Source organism: Pteropus vampyrus, unplaced genomic scaffold (assembly GCF_000151845.1).
Source record: "Pteropus vampyrus isolate Shadow unplaced genomic scaffold, Pvam_2.0 Scaffold271, whole genome shotgun sequence".
Classification (NCBI taxonomy): Eukaryota; Metazoa; Chordata; class Mammalia; order Chiroptera; family Pteropodidae; genus Pteropus; species Pteropus vampyrus.
In genome coordinates, this window is record NW_011889052.1 from 1,140,798 (window position 1) to 1,167,253 (window position 26,456).

Here is a 26,456-nt window from a genome sequence, read left to right on the forward strand (position 1 = left end):
TTTGCATCTGCTCTTAAGAACAACGCTCCACGAGGGCTGAGACATGAATGACTCAGAGGAATTCAATACCCATCCTCCCGGCCGCGCAGGCTGGTTATGGGCTTCCTGGGACCCACAGCGGCCCGAGCCCAGAACAGAGGCGTGAGCCTGTTGCGGCCTGCGGAGCCGACCGAGGCTGCCCGCTCGAAGTCCACCCCAAACTGCATTCCCCATGGGCCCTGCTCTCTGGGGCGGTCTTCACAGGGGATCGACTCCATGGTTTGGCCTGAGCAGCCACTGCGGAGATGGAACCATTCTGGGCCACTAAACCTGGCTGGAGCTCGAAGGCCCAGTCTCCCAAACACGGCACCTGAGTGCTGACTTGTTTCTGACTGGGGTCCCGACATGTGGCAGAAATGGGGAGGGAGGAAGTTAGAGCAGCTGCGACTACAAGGTCACGAACATACCAATGTGGCTGCTGCTATCTTAGGGATGAGGACTTCGGGGTGGCTTTATCTAGCTAGGGCCAACGACTGCTGGGATCACATCGGCCTCTGTCTCTTCCAACACTCAGTGAAGGCCCAGTGGGGACGGGGGCCTCTGTGTCAGGCGACAGGACTGGGGATGGGAGGCAGATCTCTGGACTATGGGAGCTGAGGGAGGGGGAGGGGGAGAGTCTGGTGAAGACCCTGAGGGCTCTGGACTGGCCTCTGTTCAGCAGGCTGGCCTCCTGCTGAGGTCAAAGTGGTCGAGGGGGCATCGACCCCCAGCCCTACAGACCCAGCCGGCAACACGAGACCCAGTCAGACGGCCTGGAAGCTCACCAGCTACAAATTAGGAAAAGGGCACAAGGCGGCCTTCGTGTGGGCAGATAGCTGGGCTAGGAGGCCCCCACTCAAGATGCCCGGAATCCAGAAGCCCCAGGATACAGGGGTTCGGGGAGTTCAGAGACAAGACCTGGTGCAGGGCCCCAAGACCCCCTCTGCCTAGGGTTGACTGCGATGTCATCCTTCCCCAGTTCCTTCCCAGACAAATGGAACATATTGGAGAAGTCAGAACACTCTAATTGTAGATAAGGCATGGCCCCCCCCCGCAGAGACTGCAGGCCCCCCTCCTCGGCTGCGGGCTTCCCCAGGCGCATCCGAGATGGGGCTCTCATTTCCTTCACGGCATCTCGGGACCCCAGCCAGCCCTGCCTGGGAGCCAGGGAGAGCCAGCCCACCCTGCAGGCAGGAGCATCACAGGCGGGTCACGAGACCTCCCCCAGGGTGCAGCTCCCACCTCCCCTGGTGCCTGCCAGGCACAGCTGGCACCCTCCTCCTAAGGGAGGGGCTGGGCAGAACCCACACACCAGATGCCATGCAGTGTGTTATCCTTTAATAAAGAGCTGGGTCAGTGTGGCCACCACTCTCCCCAAGACCCCCCTGCAGCAGATGTCCCTCACCACTGGCTGCCTCTGACGCAGGGTGGCCCTGAGGCAGCCGACTCTGCTGGGGGGTCAGTTTGCAGTGGCCTAGGAAAGGCGTTCCCTCGGAACTAGGAACGTGGCAGCAGCAACAAGGCCAGAGGCAGCTAAACTGAGGTCAGGGCTGACAGAGGAGGACAGGACAGGAAGTGGGGCCCTCTTCCTTCCTCTCTGGATCCCGGCGGGGTGAAGGCAAGTGTCCAGTACCGTCTCCCCAGGGGTGGAGGCCGTTCCAGCCACTCTCTGGAAGTCCTTAGTCCCCGACTCCCCGCAGACTGACGTCACACAGGAAACAGCCCCCAGGGTCACCGGGCTTGGGGAGCAGGTGGGGTACCACCCCATCAGCCTCACGGCCCCAGGCCCACGAGGTGAGTCCAGCAAGGCCCAGGCCAGAGCCACCAGGAGCCCGGGGGCCACCTTCCACTAACTCTGCTTGTCAGGCACTACAGGCATCTAAGAAGGTGGTCTGTCTCCTCGAGGTCCCGGGGCTGCTCAGGAGGGGACGAAGCAACAGCAGGACTCGCTGGGTCCCTACAGATCCGTGACCTTGTTTTCCACGGCCGCTGCGATCTGCTGCAGCCGATAGCCCAGCTGCATCTTCTGGGCTGTGCCATCCTCCTCCAGAGCGGTGATGATCTGAAACGCAGACACCGACACCCTCAGCGGGGGCCTCCCCCCTGCACGCTGCCTTTGCTAACTTCAACGGGCTTCCTCAGGTACTGGAGCACAACCGAGGGTACCACCTCCCTCCTTCCTGTGTGACCACAGGGCCTCGCCGGTGGGAGGGTAGCACACCAACAAAGTCGCTGTGGGGTTTTAAGGATTAGTGAGGTGCGAACTGAGATACTCATAGGAACAACGACCCACCTCCCCCAGGAAAATCATTTTGAGTGGAGGCCAGCCCCACCCGCCATGCTGGCCTTCTGCCCGCGGAACTCCTAGAAGCCCCGCTCCGGCCGTCCTGGCTCCCTGCCCGCCTGACGGCAAGCATTTCCTGGATTCTTCTGTGCCAGGTGCTGGGCGAGGAGCAGGGACCCAACAATGACAGACGTGATCCTGCCCTCATGGGGCTCACGGGTGGGAAGACAGATACTGACCAAACATGAGCAACTACCTAACCACAGAGCAGGGCCACCAGGGGGAACGGCAGGCACTGGGAGGGGCTCGCCTGCCACATCTCCACAAGGGGACGAGACGCGTCACACATTCCTGCCTCCCCCACAATGGGGACACACGCTGCTCAGAGCAAGCGCCTACACGTCACACAGTGCATCACGTGTCTGTTAAGTGACTGTCCTCACTCCGGGCTCCTTATCACTGAACAGCGGTGGCCACATCCCTGATGCCCAGCAAATGTCTAGTGGACGAGTCTGGCACACACTCAGCAGGCTGACTGGTGGGTGGGTGCTCTGATCTTGAGGCCCAGGCCAGGAATCCTTCAGGACCCCTCACCAGCCCCACCGTGCCCCCCGGTGTGATGCCTGGACCCTCCTCTCCGGAAGCCCGTGCAGCCTAGCCAGGCCCACACCCACAGCCATGCCACCCGTGGACTCAGGTAAGGGTCTGAGCCAAGGCAAGGTCAGGGCAGAGGTGGCATCTGTGTGGCCCTTCCAGCACATCCTACACACCACCTCCAGGCCCTGGTAGGAACCCATCCAGCTGCCCACCACCACCGCCATGCCTGGGAGACCTGCTGAGGAGCCCAGGTGTGGGGGTGGGGACAGGTTAGAACACAGCCAATACCCGGAAGCATGCTGAAGGGCACATCCCAAGCCCAGGGCCCAGACCCTCCCCTACTCTGTGTGGGCGGCGGGGACACCCAAAGGCCCCCATGTGAGTCACAGGGCCAGATGCCCGCTCACATTCACCTCCTCAGCCTCAAGCTGGGGTGCAGGGTCCTGCCCACCTGGTCATAGTATTTGTTGATATACTTGTAGAGCTCGTGCAGGGCCACTCGGGCACCAAGGTCTCCAGAGTAGTTCTAGGGAAGACAGAGAGAGCAGAGAGTGATGAGGGGTGCCTAGGACCTAGGGAAAGGTTGTGGGTGAAGGGGGCCTGGGAGACAGAGGCAGGGACAGGCACTATGTGGGGAAGCAGGGCCCCCCTACAGACCGGGATGCCAGGCCAGGCACGCCCCGCTGGGGACAAGGGGGCCTCCTTGGTGGAGAGATCCCAGGTCTGCGGTTTCAACAGGGTCTGGGGTTACACTGGGGCCCTGCCTCTCTGCCCCTTGAGGCTCTAGCTGGGACCCTCTGTCACCCCAGGTGACTGCAGAGCCAAGTGGGAGAGAGGTTACTCAGGCTGTGACTCTACACAGTTCTGCTCTGGACTTACTCAAGTCTTTCTTGAGGTCAATGGAGTTGATATCACCTAACTTGTGGAGCGCTTATGGGGATCAAATGAGCAGATAATCAAAGCGCCCCACATGCAGCAACACCCCAAAGGCACAGCTGCTATCATTAGTGGAGCTGTTATCATCATCGCCATCATTTCAGAAACTCCCTGGGGTGGATGTTTGGGCTGCTTCAGGAGTACGTGTGGCATGTCTACACCACCGAGGGCAGCAGAGCAGCAGGAAGACACGGGCAGGCCGACCTGGGTGGTCCTGGACTGAATCCCAGCCACCTCAGCGCCTTGGGGCTGTCGTCCACAGACCCCCAACCAAGGCCTGCAGGCATCTCGGAACCAGGCTGAGTCAGGCCGGGTGGCAGCTGCCAGGACAAGACCTCTGCTGCTCTCTGATGAAAGCTGGGAACCTTGATCTTTTAAAGTGGCAATCGGAACATTCCATGGAGGTTCCCATGTCTTCCCAGCAAAAGAGCAGCACGAAGCGGGCGGGACTCTGGCAGCAGGAGGCGGTGCTTAACCCAAGAAGCAGAGAGAGGACGGTACCCGGGACAGCTCGGCGAGGATGGAGTTCATCTCTTGATCACTGGCGGGGACAGTCTGTCTGATGTCTGCATAGTACCTGCCAGGGATCATGGAGACAGCAGCCGCTGAGAAAACCGACCTACTCCCCCGCCCCCCACCGGGCCCGCCCTGGGCCTGGGCCGTGATCACCCACCCATCTGCCCACCCCGACCCCTCAGACCCTTTCCCTGCCCTCCTACCTTTCCACCATCCGTTTGTAGCGGGGGATGTCCCGAGCATACAGAAGTTTGTTGATGGGGGAGTCCTGGGTGCCAGCAGGCAAGGCGTGAAAGGGGAAAGGCCCTGTGAGTGTGACCAACTGTCCCAACTTCCCAGCACTGTCTTAGTTTAAAAACTAAAAGTCACAACTCCCAGGAATGCCCCCCAGTCCCGGCAACCAGGGTGGCTAGGCACCCTAGCCCGTTTCCTTCTGCAATGACCTCCTCTACTCTCTCCCTTCCACTGATGTTCCCTTGAACTTCTCCCCAGATTATTCCAAGGTCATTTCTCAGCTCCGCCCGCATGCCTCCCCCTGGATCCAGCAGGGGACTGGCATGCAGGGCGGGAAGGGGGCAGTCCACGTGCAGCCCTATGCTGTCTGTTCCCCATGTGCGTAATTTTAAAATCAGGAAACTGAGCCAGGAAATGAATAGCCCAGACCACGTCACTCCTGAGTAGCTGAGCTGGGATTTGAAGCAAGTCTCTCGGATCAGAGCCCACGATTTTAACACACCCAGACGTATCCTCTTCCACCGAACTACGGTCCACTCCCAGCCCTGCCCTGGCGGCGGTGGGCTCGGGGCAGCACGCTTCCGTTCTGGGGACCTGCTGCCTCATCCTGACGCTGCTGGAAGGGTGAGGCAGGGATGCGAGCCTTGGGCCCGAGGCAGGATGCGTGCCTTCTCGCCAGCTCTCTGTGGGGGACGCTTGGCATTCCTGGTTTGGCTATTGCTGAGCTACCCAGGAAGCATTTGCAGTTTTGTCGGGAGAGGAAGGCGGTGTGAAGATCAGGCAGAACACCCAGCCACCACATAGCATCCACCGGGGAGGTGGCCGCTGGGTCCCGCTGTGGCCCTGTGGTGCTCAGTGCCTCGCAGGCAGACCAATGAGAGCACGCAGAGCAAAAATGGCACTCCGGAGACAGCACTACAGAGTGGAACTGGCCATTTTGTTTCTTCATAGAAATATACCTCTCCAGAGGTCACAGGGCATCTGTGCCTGGACGGGGCTAAGCAGAGCCCTGTTCTCACACCTGTGAGAGCCTGCGCCTTGGCCTTGATCACCCACCTGCCCGCTGGGTGCCTGAGCAGTTGCACAGGTGATCCGTATCTGTCATGCGACCCTCTGGGCTCTGACCACGGTGACAACACAGCCCCACCCTCTGTGCTACTAGACGGCCCTGAGCGCTTACTTTCTCTGCTTCCCAGCTAGCTCCCCTTGTCATACCACCCTCCATGCCTGGCACCCGCCCCCCTCACCCCCCGGACCCTCTCTGCACTGTACTCACAGGCAGACACCTCCACCGCCCTCAGGATTCAAACCCACCCGGCAGCCTGGAGCTGCCTTGAGATCATAGAATCCTGTCTCTCCACCTGGAAACCACCTGGCGCCCCACCCCCCACCTCGGGCTCACCTCCTTCAAGTGTGAGCTCATCATAGCCAGAGGCCCAGGGGTGCCACGTGACCTCTTCTGCTTCCTCATTCCCCACATCCAACCCGCAGCTCCTGCTTGCCCGCACCCTCTTGCCCGTCTTGAACCTGGCCATTGTCCTTCCCGAGGACAGAGCTTCCTCCCTGGACTCCGGGCCCCAGTCAGCCCATTGCACGACTGCCAGAAGGCCCCACCCAACTCTCAGGTGTGACATCCACCCACCTCCCCAGCCTGTTCCCAGGCCTTCAGTGGCTCCCATTTACCCCTCAGGGTGAGCCCTCAGCTAGTGGCCCTTCCCCCTCCCTCCCCGCTGCACCCTCAGGCTGCACAGCAACCCCTGCCCTTGCTCATCCTTAATACTGAGACACAGCCACCTCCAAGGAACCCCATGGGCAAAGCCTGGCATGGGGCCTGGAGGCACAGTTCTTCCCTGGACCTTCCTCCTTGACCTTCTTAGGAAAGGCTGGAGTCCTATGTGCATGCACAGCTCTGCCCAGCCTCAGACCACGCTGTCCCCTACCCCCCATAGCCTCCATGTCCCCCCCAACCCGGCCCGCTCACCCGGCCCAGCTTGTGGTCGGCCAGGGTGCAGGCATCCATGAAGGTCTGCGCGATGACCAGGAGCACCGCATCCATGTTATCAGACGTCTGCACGTCGAACACAAACTGCGGGTTTTTGATGATGTTGATCCAGAACCTCAGCGGCAGGCTGCGGCAGGGCAGGTGAGGCCGGTGAGCGTGCTGCGGAGGTGGAGAGGAGAGCCCGCACCCCTGGCCCACCTGGCCTCACGCCCACCTGTTGGTCTTCCAGATGTGGACAGTGTCCTGGTCGGAGATGCCATGCTGCTGGGCCTGCTCGTCCAGCAGGTCAAAGAAGTACTTAATGGCAAGGGGCACGGGGCGGCTGGTGCTGAGGATCACCTGGAACAGGTCGTCCACAAACTTCTGCAGGGTGCCCTGTGGGGAGGGGACGGACCAGGGTGCTGGTCAGCAAGGGGACCTCAGCCCCAGCCCAGCCGCCTTGCGGCACTAGGCCTGTGTGAGCCCCCACACCATGCCCAGACCCCACCGCCTGTCCTTCCCCACCCCACCTTCATGGACAGCAGGCGGGTCAGGTAGATCTCGGGGATGGCCTTGGCTCGCTCGCGCTCCCCGCCCCGCAGGCTGCCCCTCCGTGGCCTGGGCGGCTCTGGCTCCTCGCTTGGCTTCACCAGGTGCCAGGGCCGGATGCCCCCTTCGTCCACATCCTCCAGCATTGGGGTCCCTGTGCCAAAACTCCCCAGCTTGTCATCCCTCATCGGGTGCCCCCACTCCTGGGTGCCGGGGTCAGGCCAATGCCCAGGGTTGGGGACACTTGGCAGAGGGCTTCTCTGGATAGAAGAGGCATAGACACAAGCCACCCTGAGGTCCAGAGGCCCTTTGCCTGTTACTGGGGACTGGGCAGAGCAAGGGCCAAGGGCCGTGGAGGGGAAGGGGGTACTCACTCTCTCCAGAGACGTAATCCTGGTTTTCCCGGAGAACGTGCTTGGTGAGGCAGGGGACCAGGGCCACAGTTGCTCCGTCTGGGACCTGCTGACAATAGCCGGTGACCCCTGCACCAGCCCCATCCCCCCACGCCCCTCCCCCAGCTCCCACCCCTCCCACCTTGTAATGCTGCAGGGTGTTCAGGCGCCTCCACAGACCCTGGACCTCAGAAGTCACATCCTCATCAGAAAGAATGAGGTGCCCGGCCACCCCAGACCGCCACTCTGCAAGGACAAGGTGGGACTTGGTCCAGCCAGCGCTTCTAGGACACCCTTCCTGAAGTGGAACTTGTCTCTTCCTCCACAGGGACACAGGCTCCACCATCAGGAGCAGCCCCGTCCCACATCTCCAAAGATCATAAGCAGATGCCCCTCTACAGGTGAGGTCAGCCTGTAGAGCCCAGCTCTGCCAACTCAGTGTCCCACCCCTACTGGATGACAGCTGCCTCCAGGACCAGCCCAGCCCTAACTCTGGCTCAGGTGGTCCCCAGGCCACCCTTCGTCTCTGCCCTCACCGACATCCAGGGTGCGGGGGTCTGGCCGCTGGGTGACAGGCACTCCTTTGTAGAGCTGGTCCAGCATCTTCTCCTTGGCCTGGGAGATGGTGTCGCAGTCCAGGACCTTCACAGGCACGCCCTGGGCCTCTCCTGCACCAGGCCCCACAGCCAACAGAGCATTCAAGGTCTACACAGGAACCACGGGAGCGGTCACGGCTCAGGCCACATGCAGGATGACCCAAGCACAAGGCCAAGGGCAGAGACAACCCACGAGGAAGCCACTGCTTCCGACCACCAAACACCAAACAGTCCCTACTTCTTGTCTCTTCACCTGCCTGCCTCCCCCAGGGACAGGGCGCCCTCCACTGTGGCCCCAGCACCTGGCATAGGGCACTAGTAAATATCTATGGGGTGAAGGGCAGAAACAGTGAGTGAGCACTAGTCCCCCTTAACTTGGTCCCCAGGCTCCTGGCTCAGCTGGTCAGGCTGAGGCACGTGAGGGAGGTCCCCGCCAGCCAGAGAGGCACAGGTCCGGCAGAGCCTGACTGAGATTTTCCCAAAGGAACCTCGGGTGGGTCACTAAGGAGAAAGCCAACCCAGAGGGATGTGATGGGCAGGTCTGCCAGGGTGGCTCCCAGTTTGGTGGGCACAGTATCCCTGGCAGGACACTGAGGCCATGTTCTGGCAAAAACTCAGGCCCTGGCAAAGCAAGGACTTGGGCCAGAGCCGGGCTGGGCTGGTTGTGGCCACCTTGACTGCATCCCCAGCCTGGGGACCTTTTGAGGGCCTATCCTCCAGGTCTGGCCCTCAAGCTTCTACCCTGCTAAGCTAGTCTCAAAAGCCTCTCTCCCACTGCCAGCCGGAGGTCAGACTGGCTCTATCCCCAGACAAAGACACCCACACACAATCACACACACTCACCACCCTCGTCCTCACCGAGACCGACACACATGAGCACATATGCTCGCTCCCTCCCTCACCAGGGGACGGTACTCCACGTCCTCTCTGAGAAGGCGGTTGTCATTCAGGGTGTATTTGGCTTTGCCAGTCACGCTGTCCACTGGCCCCTTGTCCACCTGATGCTTAATTCCACGGAAGAGCATGTACAGAGGCTCCCCCACCGCGTCCTGGGGGACGAGCAGGCAGTTAGAGCCCTGGGACAGGTGAAAAGCACAGGGCAGAGGGGTACAGGACACACCCCCTGACGACATGCAGGCGCGGACAGCTTGAGGTGACGGAGGACATGCTGGGCAGGAGTGCGCAGGCTTCGGGTGGGTGGGGCGGGGGGATGGGTGGGCTCAGAGCCCTGCCCCGCCCCGGAGGACAGCCCCGCCCACCTGCCTCCCTCACCCTGACGAAAGTGTAGAGGCAGATGGACATCCAATTGGTGAGCAGCTTCTCCACCACGGTCTCTGTCCTGGGATGACAGAAACAGGGAAGTTGGGGGTGGGGTGCAGGGTCAGCAGATGGGGCCATGGGACTCTCTTGGCAGACCCCGGGGCCCCAGAGGTCCTGGCTCCAGCTATCCACAGCCACCCGGCCCCCACCGCTTCCGACACCCACACGGACCTGCGCAGCATCAGCTTAGGGTTCTTAGCCACATACTGGGCCACCAGGTCACTGAGCAGGGTGCGCAGGATGTCGGTGAAGTACTCGAGCTTCCCATGCAGAGCCACGGTGAGCAGAGAGGCCACGTAGGCGCGGTCCCGAGCAGAGAACGTGCGCTGGCTCTCCAGAGTGTGGATGAACTGGCGCCAGGGCGAGGGGACGGGTGGCGGGAAGAGGTGGTTTAGAAACTGAAGGGTGAAGAGGGGGCGGGGCGGGGTGGGGCGGGGCCGGGACCCAGGTGTGGGGCGGGGCCGGGGGCGGGGCCGCACCTTGGTGAGGAAGAGCTTGCTGTTGAGCAGATTGGAGAGCTGCCCCAGCCCCTGCTCCACGGTCGGTCGCCTGCTCTCAGGCACACCCAGGTCCCGGTGCAAGGGCGACTCCTGGTGCCCAGGAAAGAAGACCCTTTCGGCATACAGCTTGTAGTCAAGGAAGGGGATGCCGCTGCCCAGGAGGTCACTGGTGAGATCCGTCATCTCCGTCATGAGGTCTGTTGAGCAGAGAAGCCGGGGCCCGGCCCGTGTGACGGGAGCTGGCCTGGGCTGAGCCCTGGGGCCCGCAGCCCCTTGTCCGCAGCCTCACCTGTGAACTCCTTCTTGCAGCGGTCCCGCACACTGCTCTCCAGGTTCTCCAGCTGGATCTGGACCTTCTTATAGTCTCTCAGGGCCTGCTTGCTCTTCCTTCTGCTCAGCACCAAGGTCAGGAAGGGAAGGGCTAGAGGAGGCCAGAGCCCTTGCAGGTCCCACCTGGCCCAGGCCTGCCTAGGCCAGCAGTCTGACCCCGCCATGCCCAGCCAAGCCAAGGCCTAGGCCAGGATAATTTAGCCTGTCCCATCCCAGACAAGTCACGGTCACCCACGTCCTGTCTAGCCCAGAACAATTTAGCCCAGGGATCAGCAAACTATAACCAAGCCAAATACACTCATGACCTGTTTTTGTAAATAAAGATTTATTGGAGCACAGCCATGCCTGTGTGTTTGCATACTGTCTGTGGCTGCTTTTGTGCTATAATGGCAGAACTGGACACTCACAACTCAGACCGCCTAGCCTACAAAGCCTAAAACGTTTACTCTGGCCTTTACAGGAAATGTTTGTAGACCTCTGGTCTAGTCTGCCCCTTCCCAATCCAGCCACACCCCGCTCCCTGTCCCAACCCAGCCACATGTAGCGGCACCCACCTGTACATGAGGACAATGATGATGACTCCCAGAGCCAGGAGAGAGGTACCCGCCCCCAAGCCCACCTGGGCTGCCATGGGAAAAGCCACGGGGCTCTCGCCATCATACTGCACGTGGCCCAGGGAAAAGTGCAGGTTGCCCATCTGCACCTGCACGGGGAGCCACCTGTGAGCAAGGTTTCAGTGCATGCCCCATGCCTGGCCCAGCCCAGGGCCTGCCCACTGACCGTGAACTCAGGCAAAGTGTCAGGTGCCTCCCGGAGGGCGTGGTGCCGGGGCAGAGGCTGCTCCGCAGGGGGCTCACAGTACAGGTGGTTCCAGGTCAGCGTCTTCACCACGCAGGGGCCCTCCCCGATCATGGCCACGACCTCCTCCTTGGACATCGCAAGGTCCAGATTCTCTCCCTGGAACACGGGGTCACTGATCGATCACTCAGAACTCTTCCCTGAGAGGAGGAGCTGGTGGTCAGTCAGGGCTTATCTCCCCAAATGTGGGGGGATGGTCCTGAGACTCGCCCCTAGGAGCAGGAGCCTCGGCACCTCTACCCCTGCACGTGGGATGACAGTCCTGTGGTGTCTTCCAAGGTGCCACCCCCACCCCGACCCTTTTCTGCCCTTCCCTATCCTTCTTTCTCAAGTCTTAACTTCTCCAGAGCTCAAAGTCTGGAAATTATAAGGTCCTAAATTCTTCCCAGTTTCCTAACAGAATCAGGGCCCCTACTTGTGTGTGCGGGCCCACCAGGCCAGTGACAGGTTGTCTATGGCCTTTCAGAATGCCCACTTACTGCACGTGCCAGAACGCATGCCAAGTGTGTGTCTGCAGGAGGCTGTCAAACGGGCATTAGCCCATGCACCTACTGCGTACCATGCCATGCACCTACTGTGTCTGCCAAATCATCTGTTTTGTCACTCAGATGCTCGCTATGGAATGTCAGGACCCAGGCTTCTATCAGGTGCTTCAGGCTAGGCACCCCACCGCCAGCCCCCTCCCAAAAGGCGAGGAGCCAGGTCTGTCCACCGGCCCCTGCTCTGCCATCACGCTCCCCTCCACCACACATAGCAATACTGTCCAGCAGAGTGAAGGGTCTTGGGTCTTGCCACGTCCGAGCGGGAGCAGTACCTCCACAGAGAGCACGCTTCCGGGCTTGTGCCGGAACGGCGTGGTGGGATCCTCAGGGTTGAGGGGCCGCAGAGTGGGGTCGACCTCATAGGAGAAGGGCGTGGGGTTCAGCGTTGCAAAGTCGAAGACCAGGTTGTCAAGGACAAATTCCACCCGGACCCAGGGGTCGTCGGGCAGGCTCGGGAGGGCAGGCGTGTGGCACATGAGGAGCTGGGAGGAGTTTACATGGCATGGCTCCTCAAACTGGAGGGACGAAAGGGGAGGATCAGTTGCAAGGGTGTGCAGAAAGGGGGCCCAGCAAAATGGTACCCGCCACCCACGGCTGTCCACAGGGCAGGGTGTAGGGGAGAGATGGATGACAGCTAGCCCAGTACAGGTAGGGATGCCCACGGTGTCCTACGTGATGACCGCCACAGGAGGCTCCGGGGGCGCATGCTGTCTCCAGGATCACGCGGTGCCTCTGGCCGGGCCCCTGGTCCAGCCGAAGTGCTCCTGGGGCCACGGTCACTCGGATTCTCGGCGTCTGCACCACATCCAAATTCTGGCCACGGACCCGTATCTCACGTCCTCCACTGCAACATAGCCCGTGAGCCACTCATGGCTGATGAGAACTGGGCTTTAAAGCACAGCCCAGTCCCAGCGAAGGTAGCTCATCCCCAGGCCAAAGCCCCATGGCCCCTCTCCCCATCCGCAAGAAAGCCCTGTAAACCACCCGGGTACTGGACCCGCAAAGACCTCCCTGCCACATGCCGTGCAGCCACGCCCTTGGCCCAACACCTGAGGAAACTCTTCGTGGGGCCAGCAGAGGTGATGTTGGGGTCTAATGTATACTCGAACTGGCTGTGTTGAAGCCTCCGCTCAGTGGCCCCAAACCGCACCGCCACAGGGAGCGTGGCGGGCGTGGGGTTTGGGCTGGTCTCACACCGCAGCTGCTCCGCCTGCTGCTCCAACAGCCTGGGGAAGGGAGGCAGGAGTGGAAGGCAGGCCAGGCTGGCCGGAGGGGGCCCGGGAGGGGGACGGGGATGATCCCAGGACACATGACCCACTCGGGCCCCGGCTCACTCCCCTTCGGTGCTGACTGCCATCTCCACGGGCCCCTGGAAGCTGCATTCCCATAACGGCTCTGGCTTCAGGAGGGTCTACCCACTTTCCGATAGAGCAAACTCGGCCCTCGCAGCGCATGGATTTTTGCTGAATGAGGAAGCAGCCCTCACAGGTGACAAGGCTGGTCTCCAACTACCACTTGGATGTCCTCCAGCCGCCCAGTCAGGAGCTTAGAGCCATGCAGGGTGAGGCGGGTGCCCCCAGCCCTGGGGCCTCGTGACGGGAAGATGGAATGCACCTTTGGGTCCTATGGGAAGGGGAATAGGGAGAGACAGACAGGCATCAGGCCAAAAAAACAGAGTGACGGGGGCCCGAAGCGGACAAGAAGGCCCTGGGGTGGGGAGCCCAGGGAAGTGAAGCCAAATGGGCTAGAAGGAACCAACAGAGTGGGTGGCCCATCGGCAGCTGGGGGAGCTCAGCAGTCAGGTACCTGGTAGGCAAAGTCGTGTTCTGAGATGCCGCGTCCTCTTCCTGGCACCTCCACCGTCACGGCGCCTGCCACCTCCTCCCTGCTGGCCTCAGTGATACACACAAGGCTGTGGGCACAGGGCAGGCTGGAGTGTCAGGCCATACCAAAGGCCCCTCAAACTGACCCGGCTGACCCTCCCTGCCCCAAAACAGATGGTCTCCCCACTCCCCATCCTCCACAAGATTGACAGAAATCCTCTTGCTTCAGAGGGAATTCCTTGGGGCCCACCAGGAAGCTCATCTGAATTAACATGTGTGGTTTCAATCATTTAGCCCAACCCCACAGCCCCCTCGCAAAGAGAAATTTCTCTGTGTGGCACAAATTTACAAAGAAACCCTGGAAGGCTGCTTGTGGGGGTGAGTTTCTGAGCCGATGAGTGGGCCCAACCGCCTGCCATCACCGTGTGCCCAGCACCACTTGCAAAGTGGTGGAAATTTGATTTCCTCATGAAACACGGTCCCTGAAAGCCTCTAGTCAAGACAGCGCATAAACGTGAACGGAAAGCGAGCAATCTAAGAAAATGCTGGTTCTTAGCCAGAAAACAGAAGTTTGGGGAAAAATAAGTTCCAGGGTGTGAAGCCTGCAGTGTCTGAACTCCGTGACATTGTCACAGTCACTGCAAATACTCTGGGATGTGTGAACTATCCAGGAGAGGCTTCCGCCAGAATATATTTTCATCATTTCATAAGTCATTTCATCAATTGCTTTAGTCTCGCGGTTCTGGAATCATTAACAGTCTAGACAGTCACCTAAAGTTTTCAGTCATAACACGTTTAGGAGAAAAACTACATGCTCCAGCAATGCCATGTTTAAATCACAGATTACCAAGTCCTAACACGGGCCCACAGCCCTCAGATCTCCATGGCTGAGTGTAAGGATTTGCTCTGGGGTGCTGTGGACAGGCTGTCCAGGTAATCCTGACATTCGGCCATGTTTGGGACTCGCTGCTAGTGGATATCTCCTTGAGGATGTCCCATGTATGCATTCTGGGGACCCCGCAACTGCCAGCCAGGTTATCACGAGCCAGAACCTCCGTTAGCCACAAACCCTGAGACCGCAGCAGGGGTCCCAGGGACTGGACAGAGGGGCAGGTGTGCCACAAGTCTGCTCTCTGGAGGAGCCTGCCCATTAGACCCCTGCTACCCCGACTACCTCCAAGGTCACTCAGAAAGCCAGTGAAAACACACAGGCGGAGTCAGGGAACAGAACCACTTGTCGGCTCTGGGCAGTGGCTGGGTTCCAGGGCCAGGAATGACCGCCCCCGAGCAGCCCAGGCCAGGAAGTTGCAGGTCCGTGCATGACAGGAACCCCAGCACTGAGGCACTGTGACCAGAACCAAGGAAAGGGGGCAGGGGTGGGGGCAGCCCTGAGCAGGAAAGCCAACCACAGCGCCCACAAGGTGTGCCCTGCTCATGTGGCCCAGACAGCTCACCTGCTGGAGACCTCGTACTCCTGCGCGTCCACCACGCAGGGCACTCCAGCCACCCTGACCGTGTCCTGCACGTCCTGCACATGTCGGCCCAGGTTGGAGCCCCGGACGGTGACACGGGTGCCTCCGTCTACAGGCCCAGTCAGTGGTTCCACCTGTTCCAGGACAAGGAGTGCTCACTCTGCCTGTCGACCCCTGGCAGCATGAAGGGATGGCCCCAGCCTCCCCGCCTTGAGCCCCCTGAACCCACAGCAGCCCATCTTTCCTCTAAAGGCAGCGGCGAGGAAGGGACGCCCCAGCATTTCAACACACCGAGTGGATGAGGGGTGCAGGGCACTGGGTGGCCACAGTGTCCACCTTGCCACAGGCCTCCCGGGCCACACAACGTGAATGAGCCCCTTTGCACCACACACAGCCATACTGGGGCATGGCAGTTTGGCAGCGGCTGCAGTCCCCGTGTCCCACGGAGCAGTCGTAGAGTACCACTGGGGGTGGCAGAGACAAATGTGAGAGGCAGGCCTGGAGGAGCCCTATTGCCACCAGCCAGTACCAGGAGCCCCAGGTAGCTCACCGTGCAGCCCATCGGCACTGTCCACATGCAGATGGCCAGCCCGACGCAGAAACAGCCCCACGTGGAGCTCTGGCTGCAGAGCCTCGTAGCTGAGCTGAAGAAACGGGAGTCCAGTCAGAGTCTAGGGCTAAGGGAGGCATCAGGCCTGGGAAGGGGCACTCAGAGAAAGGACCGAAATGACTCGCTATGGGAACACACGGTCAGAGGTCAGAGTTAGGGTGCAGGGAACCCACGGGGCCACAGGGTCAGAGGTCAGGGCTACCGAGACCTCTCGGGGACACAGAATCAAGAGGCAGAAACGGAGTGAAGGGAACCCGTGGGGCTGTAGGGTGAGAGGTCAGAGCTGGATACGGGGTCCCCAGAGGACACGGGATCGGAGGTCAGAGAGGGAGTACCAAGACTCTAGGGGTCACAGGGTCAGGGCCTGAGCTGGGATGAGTGTGGTGCAGCCAGCTGAAGTTGGTAGCCGGCTCATGGCCATGCGCCCTTGCCCACCCAGGCACTTATGACCTGTACCTGGTGCCGCTGGCACGTGACATGACACCGGGTATCCGGAGGCGGCTCACACTCGACCTGGGCCTCCACCACCACCTCACGGCCCTCCAGCTCCATCACACACTCATTGTTGTCTCCTGGGCTGTCCTGAGGGTGGAGGACACGGCTGTCGGGGCAGCTCCGAGAGCCAGGACCGGCGAGCCCCACAGACCCCCAGCATAGCACCTGGGTGGGACAGAGGCCTGGGGCCATGTGCTCTCCTCACTCCCCAGGCCTTACACATAGTTTGCCAACAGCCACAGAGGCCACAGCGGCACTTGCAAGCAGGACACGCTCACCTGGAAGAGGTGCAGGTTCCTGGCCAGCAGCCGGACTTCTCGCTCCACGTGAACCGGCATCAGCATGGAGCCCTGAACGCTCTCCACGCAAGGGCAGGCGCCTGCCCCCCAGTTCACCTCTTCCTGCAGGCACCAAGGGCAAGGCAGGCTATGGGGCTCACCCCGCCACCTCGGCTCTCTCCCACATAGAACCCCGGGCGCCGGGCTGGCGTGGGGCTGCGCCTGCCCCACTCCCCGCCCCCGAGGCCTCCTTCCTGGGCTGGGCCTCACCAGCTCCCAGAGCCCGGGGCTGTCGTACTGGTAGTCCAGGCTGGACAGGAGGATGAGGGGGGCAGGAGGGCCCTCGTGCTCGGCCGAGTCTCCATCACCTGAGAGGAGGGTGGAAGTGGAGAAGGCGGGTGTGTCACCCCCCGTCCATTTGTCCGCCTCGGGCAGCTCGCCGCCTTCTCTCATGAGCCAGTCCAGAGTGGGCTTCGTGGAGCCAGCGGCCCCTGGGAAAGTGACAGCAGGAGCAGTGCTGGGGGGCTGATCTAGGGGTGCCGCAGAGGGGAAGGCCTCAGGGCCCGGGTCTGCAGGGGCAGGGGACAGTGCCGCTGCATCTGAGGGTGATGGGTGGGAGGCCGAGAGGTCCTCAGGTGTGGCCATGGGTCCGAAGTCAGTGAGAGCAGGGACAGGGGTGCCAGGTCTGCCTGAGGGGCTGGGAGGGAGAGGCTCCTCATGGAGCAGTGACTCTGTGGAGGCTGAGGCAGGTGTGGGGCTGGGACCTGCCCGTGGCCCCCAGGGGTGGAGCAGGGAAGGCCTGGCCCCGGGTGGGACATCCGAAGCTGTGGCTGGGGAGGGAAGCCCAGGCTTCATGGGAAGGGTGTCAGGAGCAGGGGTGCCCATGGCCTTGGGGGCTACAGGTGGGAAGGGGCTGGGTGCATCTCTCGCAGGAGGGGCTGGGGAGAGAAGCGAGCTCTGAAGGGGAGGCAGAGGAAGGTAGGAAGGGCCACTCAGCAGGCAGACACGGGAGCAGGCAGCAGGCAGGCGAAGGGCGTGTTAAGAGAAAAGGAGGCCAAGGAAAAGAGAAACAAAAACAGCCCATTAATTTTCCAAAGGAGAAAAGGGGAGGGCGGCTCGGGGCATCTGTGCTGAGGGGGGGCTCCAGGCCCAGACCTCCCCGCCGCTCAGCTACAAACGTCCTCTCTCGAAACAGACAGGACGGCGACAGCCTTCTCCAGTGAGTCCGTCACACACCGCAGCTCAGGTGCTCACGACCGAGCCTCATGTAGGCAGGGAGGCACACAGACCCCAGGCGATCCGAGAAACCCTTACGAGGGGACCCGAACCCCTCGTGTGGCCCAGCCCGGAGTCATGCTCACCTGTTGGCTGACCACCACAGGCCCGGCATCACACGAAGCCTTGTGCGTGCACAGGTGCTGCCAGACACACCAGTTACACCCCCAGCGGCTGCTCACGCAGGCCTGGCACCTGCACAGAGCACAGCTTTGGGGCAGGAGTCGCCACAGGACAGCCCCAGGCCTGGGGTTCAGGGTGAGGGACTCACTGCGCAGATGGGTGGAGCTCAGCGACAGCCATGCAGTCATAGAAGGACAGAGGCGCTTTGGCGATCAGAACGGCACCGAACCTGAGCTCCACGCTCACAGAGACGTGGTCTGCAGAGGGGGAGAGAGGGCCACGGCTGAGAAGTGGGGAGGGGCACTCGGCCCCCAGCCCAGGTCCTCAGATCACACAGTGAGGTCGATGCCCCAAACGGGGGAAGGGCACCCAAGTTTGGGGAAACATACTCCACGGGGCACCAAATGGGGACTTTAGGGGCCTGGGGACTCGTGGCGGGACCCAGAGAGAGGTGTTCATTCAGAGATCTTTGACTGGATTTACACCTCACTCCAACCACACCGCCTAGAGCAAGAGTGGACAGGGCTCCCAGGCCCCAGGGCTGGCCCCTTCTCTCACCCACCGGCTCCTCTTGGCAGCGCTGGGGCCTCGCTAGGGTCTGGGGAGGGGCACATCACGCCAGCACTGGTCAGCAGGGCAGGACTCTGGCGTTCCCCAAAGTGGCAGGAATACGACTCCTCCGGCCACAGGAGTGGCAGGTCAGGTACAGAAAGGAAGACCTGCCAAGAGAGGCCAGGACACACTGTCTGAGCCACTGGGCAGCAGATCAGGGCTCATGCTTTAAGGAGTACCCAACGTGGGCAGGCGCTAGCGGCCACCAGCCCCAGAGCCTTCACAAAGACCCTCGGGCCTGGTTAGTAACACATGGAGAAAGCGAGGCCCCAAGAGAAGTGACTCGTGCAAGGCCATGTGGCATTTGGTACACCCGTCGCCAAAATCCAAGGTGTTGACCCATCGCCAGAACCCTCCCACCAGGGTGCCGCCTGCTCTGGTCATTCACCTCCTTCCTCTCCTCTCGGCTGAGGTTGGCAGGACTCATGGCTGTCACTTGCAGACAGCCCAGCTCGGGCTGGAAGCTCCACAGCCAGAGCTCTGGGCCCTGGCCCCGTGAGCACTCAGAACGGCGGTTGCACCTGGGCAAGAATGACCAGTGTCCGCCTGTGACCCTCATAGGGCCACTGGCAGTTCATGGGGCAGAGACACCTACAATCCTGGGGACCTAAGCAGAATCCTCAGTGGGCCATGACATCAGGCTGTGCGTCTGAGACACTTATACCCAGGGTGGAAGACAGAGTGGGGGTCTGGGACATCCAGGGGTCTGGGCTGAGAGTCAAGGGCCAAGGACGAGGAATCCTGGACAGGGCAACTATGCAGGAGCTTTAATGACGCAAGGCTGAGGATGGGGCTGGGGAAGGGGTCGGGAGTCAGTGGGACACTGACCTGCCGAGGAGCACACACCACCCACAGTACGGGTCCTTGTGAGCAAGACAAGATGCACAGTCCAAGTGCTGAGCACAGGAGGCCACAGGAACCTTGAGAAGCTATGATGACAAAGAGGACTTAGGTCAGCAGTCCAAACACCAGTGGCTCACCTGTGTATGGATCCCTGGCCCCACCCACAGCTCCTCCCGGCGGACAGGTCCCAGCTAACGCCTGGCACTCACCGTGCTCTGGGTCATGACATACAGGTGTTCAAAGGCCCCATCAAAGGTGAGGTCTCTGCTCACGGCAGACCCCTGCTGGATGCTCTGTGTGATGTATGGGTGGCCATCACTTCCGGGGCCCAAGTAGACCTGAGATCACAGACCACAAGGGCTGAGACCCAAGCCCATGGCCAAAGGCCCAAGGCCATCTATCTCTTGACAATGAAGCAATTTACAGGTAGATTTCTTCCTAGGCAGTACAGGTCACACCACCCAGCCCTGGGACAGAAGTGGGGGGATCACAGGTAAACAGTACACAGCCCCAAGAAGAGCATAATTCATCTCGCCCAGCCTGGGGGCTGGGGGCTTGTCATGGTCCCACGTCCCAGCCCCAGGAATCATAGGGGTAGCTCTGCCCAGGCTGGATCCCCAGCAGCCTGTCCCCTCCAGACCTTGGAGCAGGGCTCAGTACTTCCTGTGGACTCACCCTGTGCAGCTGCCCTTGACTGTCACCCAGGAAAGCAATGGTGTGTCCATCCTCCATGGTGACTGCCACAGCTGTTAGCTGAACCCCTGGCCACTCTAGAACTGGCATGGCTTCCAAGGGGACCCGGCTGGCCATAGGGCTGGGAGTGTGGTCTGAGCCACAAGGATAAGCATCCAGGGTGTCCTGCAGGCAGCAGGAAGTACCAGTAAAGCCCTCCCTGGATAACCTTGCTGCTCCATCCTCCTGGACAACCCCAGCATCTTCCCCAGGCTCTCTGCCAGCTCTCCCTGAACAATTCTGTCTTCTCCCCAGGGCCTCCTGGGACAACCTTGTCCCCGCCCCCAGGCTCTCCGCCAGCCCTCCCTGACAACATCTCCCACAGCCGCATCCTTAGCCCTGCCTTGGCGGCTTATCTCCAGCTGCCTCAGACAGTCCTCAGTAGCTCCTTCCCCTTCTTTTGATCTCAATCTGTCTGGGGCCCCACCTTCGCCCATCCCTGGCCTGGGAACTGCTTTCTCCAGTGTAAGCACAAGCCCAGCCTTCTCCCGAAGACGTCTCCAAAGTCTCTCGCAGCCTGCACCCTCGTCTCCGAGTCCACTCACCTGCGCCCTGCCTCCTCGCTGACTCAGTCCCCCTGTGTGCGGCTTTTCCCTTTTTTTTACCCATCCCGAGGCTAAAGCCAAACAAGTCTCAACCTCGCCTGCCCTCTTGCTCAGGAACCGAAAACAACAGGTCCCACCCCTCTCCCCCACATTCCAGGGAGCTGCCTTATAGCCCAGAACCCCAAACACCCTCTCAGTCCACCTACGCAAATGCCACCCCTTCAGTGCCCGGTCCAAATCCACACCCCGCCCTGCATAGCTCTCTGTCCCCTGAACGTCATGTTTCCATAGGTCCCCCTCCACTGCCCGGACACAGGAAGCGTGTACCATCCATTGACCTGACCAGCCCCCACCCCACCACCAGCTTCCCAGACTCTCCAGACAGCTGCTTGGCAGCGAATGCCTGGCCAGTGGCCTCACGGTGGCCTCATTAGTGCTGGGACTCACCACAGGCAACTGTGCACAGTCAGAGTTGACATCATACTCGATGTAGGCCACCTCGGCCCCGTCCTCCGTGCGGCCCTCCTGAGTGTAGCAGGCATCGCGCGTGCGGTTAGCGAGGCGGTCCACCTCATCCAGGGGGAAGGCGCAGAGGGCAGAGGCCCCAGAGGCCCCCGCTGCTGCCGATGGGGGCCGGCCCACCGTGGGGGGAGCAGCGGAGGAAAAGGCTGCATAGAGCACCTCCCCCCGCGCCACTTCCTTGGAGGTGGCCACGGCGGCGGCCTGGATCAGCCCGTAGCGGCCACCCTGGCAGGCCAGTGGCAACTCCACATAGGAGTAGTAGTGCTGGTCCCGGAGGCACACACGGGACACGTAGGCACGAAAGGCTCTCGACTGAGCCTGTAGGTCCCGCCGCAGGAACAGGAAGTAGGCGCTGTCCCCCCGTGCAAAGGCGCTCACGAAGTGGTGGCTGTACTCAGAGAGGCGGCCCACAGCCAGCTTGGCGGTCTCCTCATAGGAGAAGGCAGCTTGGGGGTCCGGCGGCCGCAAGGCCCGGGTCGTGATGGGAGGGATGCCACCCCCCACCCCTCTGCTGGTATATCCCCGCCCCACAAACAGGAGGGGCTCCCCAGCCAAACCCTGGGCCACCAGTCCCACCGTGCTGACCGCAGGGTCATTGGCGGCCACATACTGGGTGTCCCCAGGCCGCTCTGGCCGCAGCAGCAGCTGCTCGAGCCGCCCCAGGCGCCGCTGCTCACAGACGCCCTGGTGCACGCTCCCGCACACCACCAGGGCCCCTGGGCTCACCAGGAGCAGCTGGTTCAGGTTGTTTGTTAGCTGGGCCTGGGGGCACTCCTCGGGCACCACAGGTGGCAGACAGTCCCTGCTATCTAGCACAGGGCCAGTGGGCACAGTGGCCTCCAGCTGTAGCCCTGGGCTCAGTTGGAACAGGAAGTTGGTGGCTCCTAAGTAGATGGTGCCTGAGCTGGGATCCCGAGCCAAATGCTGTAGAAATGTGTCGTTGGGGCTGAAAGCAGCTGGTGGAGGGGGCTGGAGGGTGAGGACCCACCCAGCCCAGAGCGCCTGGAGAAGAGCTCGGCCAAGAGCAGGCATGGTCACCTGGCAGGGAGAGAGGTGGAGCAGGGCTCACGTGGCCACCTGGGTGCCGTGGGGCCACTGGTGAAGGACAGGGAGATGCCATTACCAAGATGCCCCTCCCAACCCAGGGGGTGAGGGGAGGAACAGGCTTAGACAGGCACTGGTCCGGGATGACCCCAGGACCACACACTAGCGAGGGATCGGGAGGGCTTTCCTAAGAGCTCCAACACTGCCTGTTCTCTGTAAGCGCTATTTTCTCAGACCTGCACCCTACCCTCACCCTGCACTGCCCTGTCACCCACCACAGGGTCTGAGGGTGAGGGGCTGGAGGGGCAGAGATGTGAGAAACATCCCATCCCCAGGCACCAGGGCCTGGAGCGGGCAGGAGAGTAGGTGATGGGAAGGAGGGGCCCAGAACCCCAAGGAGGGACTGGCCCCTTCTTCACAGATGTGTTTCCTGGGCAAGGTCACATGGGCTACTCGCAGGGCAGGGCAGGGCAGGGCAGGGCAAAAATTGGATGAAGGGCCTTTCAGGCAGGAATGCAGAAGGTAATAAGGACAGAACCAAAGGTCCAGACAAAAGAAGAAGGTGAAGGCTGCCAGGGATGAGGCCTGAAAGACTGGCCCCATCCTGGAAAGCCCCCAGTAGAAGTGAGTGTCACACTTCTCCTAGATGCCTAGGTGTGAGGTCAGGCTCACCTGGCAGGGCCGGCTGGGTCAGGAGACAACAGCATGACCTGTGTGGGAGTCACCTAGCCAGGGAGAAAGCAGAGCATGAAGCTGGGGGTTGGGCTGCAGGCACGCGGAAGCAGCACAAAGGTACCCCCTTCCCGCTGCCCAGCCTGCTGGTGGAACCGGGCCCGGCCTGGCCCTTGGCCATCAAACACATTCCACCGGGGACGCCTCCTCGGAGCCCACACAGGGAGGGGGAGGGCGGCAGAACTGGGAACCCTCAGGGCCTGGGAAAGGGCAGCTAAGAAGGAGCCCCCAGACTGGCAGGGCCCAGTCAGGCTCCTAGCACGGCCCTGCACCCCTGCAGCCCCTTCTCTCTCCTTAGCATTCACCCATTCTCACCCTCTGACCAAACTCCACCTATCGAGGCACCCAGGTACACACCCTCCACACAGGCCAGGGGCTACCGTAGCCCAAACCGCCACCCGGATAAGCAGACATGCTCGCGCATACCAAGAAGCATACATACCCTCCGACCTGCAGGCGCACACCCCCACACGAGCGCATGGGCACTGACACGCAAACAGATGCGCACAGATACAATCTGTACACACAGAGCAAAAACACACAGAAACATAGGCAGATGCACCACACAGACACACATTACCCACACAGATACCTGCACAAAGATGATACATCCACAACCTCCTTACACACAGAAACACGCACATCTCACAGATGGGCACTTTGCACGGGCACATGTCATAGCCATCTACAAAAGACACACACCACTACCCACATTCAGACACCCACAAACGCAGACTCACGCACACTTTCCTGGTTTGAACTTTAAGTCCTAGAGGGCTGTGGAAGCCAGGCCATCTCTTGCTAGCAAATGTTTGTGAGTGAATGAAGGAGTGAATGTTGGTCTAACTCTGGCCTCTCCAACAGGTCAGAGCAGAACCAGGGCCTGGGGGTGGGGAGACTGTCTAAGAGGAAGTCACCATGCCCAGCTGTGCCCCCCAAACCCAGGACCTTCCCAGACCTGGGGTGCCCGCTCTCCTCACAGACCCCTCCTTGCAGGCCCCAGCTAAGGCCTGCTGGGACCAGGAAACCATGGCAACACTATCGTCCTCTGCCAGGAGCATCAAGGTTGGTGAAGTACTGGGACAAGGCCATACATCACAGGCTGGGAGACACTTCTACTTGCCTGTGCCCAGGCCACATTGCTTAGCTCTTCCCACCACCCAGCTGCCATTCTGCCTGCGGGAGAGCTTCCCTCCGCCCAGGTCAGCTCCTCCCAGTCAAGGGCCCCAAGGGGTGTCCCTGAGGCTGCCCTAGAGTGAGCCGAGCTGGGCGCAAGGCTTGGAGGGAAGTCCAGCAGCCCGCGGGAGCAGGGAAGCCGCGGCCACGGCCGGGCTGGGCTGGGCATTGCTCCCGAAATAGCTTGGGGGTTTCCATTTTTAGTGTGCAGAGAACAGGGCAGCTCTATGGGAGCAAGAACAAGGCCATCTCTGTTTGCCACCCGAGGGGGCGGGGAAGGGGGTGGCAGGGAGAGTTGCGAACCCAGCGAGAAGCCCAGGAGTGTGGCAAAGCTGGGCTTCCCAGGAGCCCCCCACCTTGCTTCCAAGGGGTGAGGAAAGAAAGTGTCTTCCTCTGAGAAGACAGGATCTGCCTGGGGATTGGCAGAGGCCATCTCCTGCACTCAGCTACTGCTGGCTGTTGCCTGCCACTTCCAGCTCACGGATGTGCCTGGGGCAGAGGGTCCAGAGTTAGACCAACATCCACTCCTTTATTCGCTTACAAACATTTGCTCAGAGCCTACTGCGTGCCAAGGTTCTCCAGCCCTCAAGGGGGAGCAACCAAGACACTCCTCAAATGTAAAATCACAACTGGGTGGCCCACAGGAAGATGGGTAGGATTGGAACAGCTCCTGGCCAGGCCAGTGGAGGCTGGAGGCTGATCCACCCTGGGAAAAGCAGCAGGCTTCCTCAATCAATGAAACAGGGCCCAGCGCCCCTTGCCCTTCCCCACATGTGGCAGCTGGGGGCGGGGGCGTAGGAGAAGATGGACCACGACAATGTCTCCTCCTTGTCAGGCACTCCTATTTCTCTTAACCTCTGCCACAGGCCACAGAGCAGCCCCCAGCTCCTCCGGTCAAACCTCCCACTTCACAGGAATGGGAGCACATTCCTCTCTGCAGGGTCTTTGGGACGCGCTATGGCCTGTGATAAAAGTCAAATCCTCCAGCACCCCCATCTGATCTATGCCAGTGCTCCCCCACACATGCTCCTCGTTCCTGAACTGCGGGGCTGTCTCGCTCCTCCCTGCCATCACGCAGCCTGTTCCCACTGCCTGGAATGTGCACTCCCTCTCTGTCCCATAACTTGACTCCCAACCATCATCTCCCAGGGGAGCCTTCCCTGTCGCCCTCCCCCCCAGGCTGCTCTGTCCGTGTAGTGGCTGTGCACACTGCAGCTCTGCCATGGGATCTCTGAGCCTCATTTGCCATGTGCAGAACAGAAGGCAGGACTGACTGCTCTGACCATTAGCTGTGGTATGTTATGTGCCTGGCATTGGTGGCTCCAACCAAGGCCACTTTTCTCCCTGTTCCACCCTCTGGACTTGAAGTTCCATGAAAGAAGTGTGGCTTTTGATTCAGAGGCCCCAGCAACTTGGACCAAGCAGGTTTAGCACCAAGCAGGTGCTCCTTGTATGTTGAAAGAAACACGCCCCCCCCCCATTTCATAGCCAAGGAAATCTAGGCAGTAGGGGAGATATGGGGTTCTCTAAGCTACTTGGCCTCTCAAAGGACAAGGTTTGTGAGCCCCACTTTAGTTAATGACCAGGCCAGAGCAGACTGGAGACGATGGACTGGAGCCAGGCCTCATGTCCCCAGCCTGCACAGCCAGGATCTCCTGATCACTCTGCTGACCTCAGGCCTCGCTGAGGCGCACAGCCGAAGCCTCACTCCCCTGTGCCGAGGCCTGTCCTGAGGTCTCTTCTGGCCCACCTTACTTTGGACGTCTGCAGCAGGGCCCAAGGCTGCCTAACTTCTATCTGCAAAAAGCCAGCGCCACCTGCGCCCTCCTGGGGCTGTCCTCACTACCCGAAGGGGCTCGCGAACTCTGCCCTTCCACACCTGGGGAAGGGTCAAGTCCCAGGGAACAGTGGGAAACTGGCCTTTCCTTCCCGTGCTCCTGACGGGTGCCCTGGGTCCACCCAGAGGAGTTACTCATTGATAGTGCTGCACTGCATCCTGCTCGCCCTGTTGTCTGTGTGTTGACGTCGGGTGGGAGGATCCACCATTTACCCGGGACCCGCGAGGACCCAAGGACAGTCTGAGCACGGAGAAGGAGGTCCCCCTCTGGGGGAGCGTGGCAGGAGGCTCAGTCCGCCTCCAGCACAGCCTGGAAGGGCTGTTACTACACGGGGAGACGCTTCGACCTCCCAAACGGCTCTTGCTCGAGCCACCTCCCTCCTCTCCGGACTCGCAGGGAAGGGACCCCACCGGTGGTCCTGGGAGGGCGGGGAAGGGGCCGGCCGGTTCCGGCTGAGGCGACGGCGGCGGCGGCGAGGAGGGGGCGCGGAGGAGCAGCTCCACCTCCTCTGTCTCCCAATCGCGTTTCAGGCGGAGCCGCCAGACTTTTCCTTCGCGCGGAGAAGTGTGGTCCCAACTCTCAGGACCGAAGCTGCCCACCACTCACCCGGGCTTGCCCCTGCCCCGCGGGATCGCGGCTTCAGGCCCCTGGCCCCGGCACGCGCCGCCACGCCGCGTCCCCAC

General features: G+C 61.1%; 1 protein-coding gene across 4 annotated transcripts in view; it reads right to left on the reverse strand.

Moving 5' to 3' along the window:
• Positions 1–1,334: 1,334 nt before the first annotated feature.
• The window catches only part of PLXNB1 (plexin B1), a 25,764-nt gene continuing 642 nt past the window's right edge, over positions 1,335–26,456 (reverse strand). For 3 of the 4 annotated variants that reach the window (XM_023520569.1, XM_023520567.1, XM_023520568.1), the window contains exons 2-38: positions 22,700–22,752; positions 20,909–22,021; positions 19,860–20,042; positions 19,394–19,522; positions 19,170–19,270; positions 18,730–18,862; positions 18,292–18,448; positions 17,878–17,986; positions 17,693–17,816; positions 16,602–17,288; positions 16,332–16,454; positions 16,015–16,140; positions 15,499–15,592; positions 15,240–15,412; positions 14,931–15,082; positions 13,460–13,565; positions 13,140–13,276; positions 12,703–12,879; positions 12,326–12,497; positions 11,926–12,168; positions 11,034–11,210; positions 10,808–10,956; positions 10,213–10,313; positions 9,903–10,120; positions 9,595–9,773; positions 9,376–9,442; positions 9,006–9,152; positions 8,044–8,212; positions 7,650–7,753; positions 7,490–7,574; positions 7,097–7,269; positions 6,802–6,962; positions 6,567–6,714; positions 4,555–4,619; positions 4,337–4,412; positions 3,351–3,425; positions 1,335–2,080 (exon numbers count right to left, since the gene is read on the reverse strand). In XM_023520569.1, coding sequence (XP_023376337.1) covers positions 1,976–2,080; positions 3,351–3,425; positions 4,337–4,412; positions 4,555–4,619; positions 6,567–6,714; positions 6,802–6,962; positions 7,097–7,269; positions 7,490–7,574; positions 7,650–7,753; positions 8,044–8,212; positions 9,006–9,152; positions 9,376–9,442; positions 9,595–9,773; positions 9,903–10,120; positions 10,213–10,313; positions 10,808–10,956; positions 11,034–11,210; positions 11,926–12,168; positions 12,326–12,497; positions 12,703–12,879; positions 13,140–13,276; positions 13,460–13,565; positions 14,931–15,082; positions 15,240–15,412; positions 15,499–15,592; positions 16,015–16,140; positions 16,332–16,454; positions 16,602–17,288; positions 17,693–17,816; positions 17,878–17,986; positions 18,292–18,448; positions 18,730–18,862; positions 19,170–19,270; positions 19,394–19,522; positions 19,860–20,042; positions 20,909–22,015 — 6,432 coding nt within the window. In that variant the 5' untranslated portion in view covers positions 22,016–22,021; positions 22,700–22,752 and the 3' untranslated portion in view covers positions 1,335–1,975. The remainder of the gene's footprint in view (positions 2,081–3,350; positions 3,426–4,336; positions 4,413–4,554; positions 4,620–6,566; positions 6,715–6,801; positions 6,963–7,096; positions 7,270–7,489; positions 7,575–7,649; positions 7,754–8,043; positions 8,213–9,005; positions 9,153–9,375; positions 9,443–9,594; positions 9,774–9,902; positions 10,121–10,212; positions 10,314–10,807; positions 10,957–11,033; positions 11,211–11,925; positions 12,169–12,325; positions 12,498–12,702; positions 12,880–13,139; positions 13,277–13,459; positions 13,566–14,930; positions 15,083–15,239; positions 15,413–15,498; positions 15,593–16,014; positions 16,141–16,331; positions 16,455–16,601; positions 17,289–17,692; positions 17,817–17,877; positions 17,987–18,291; positions 18,449–18,729; positions 18,863–19,169; positions 19,271–19,393; positions 19,523–19,859; positions 20,043–20,908; positions 22,022–22,699; positions 22,753–26,456) is intronic. The other variant, XM_011375364.2, reaches the window with a different exon arrangement.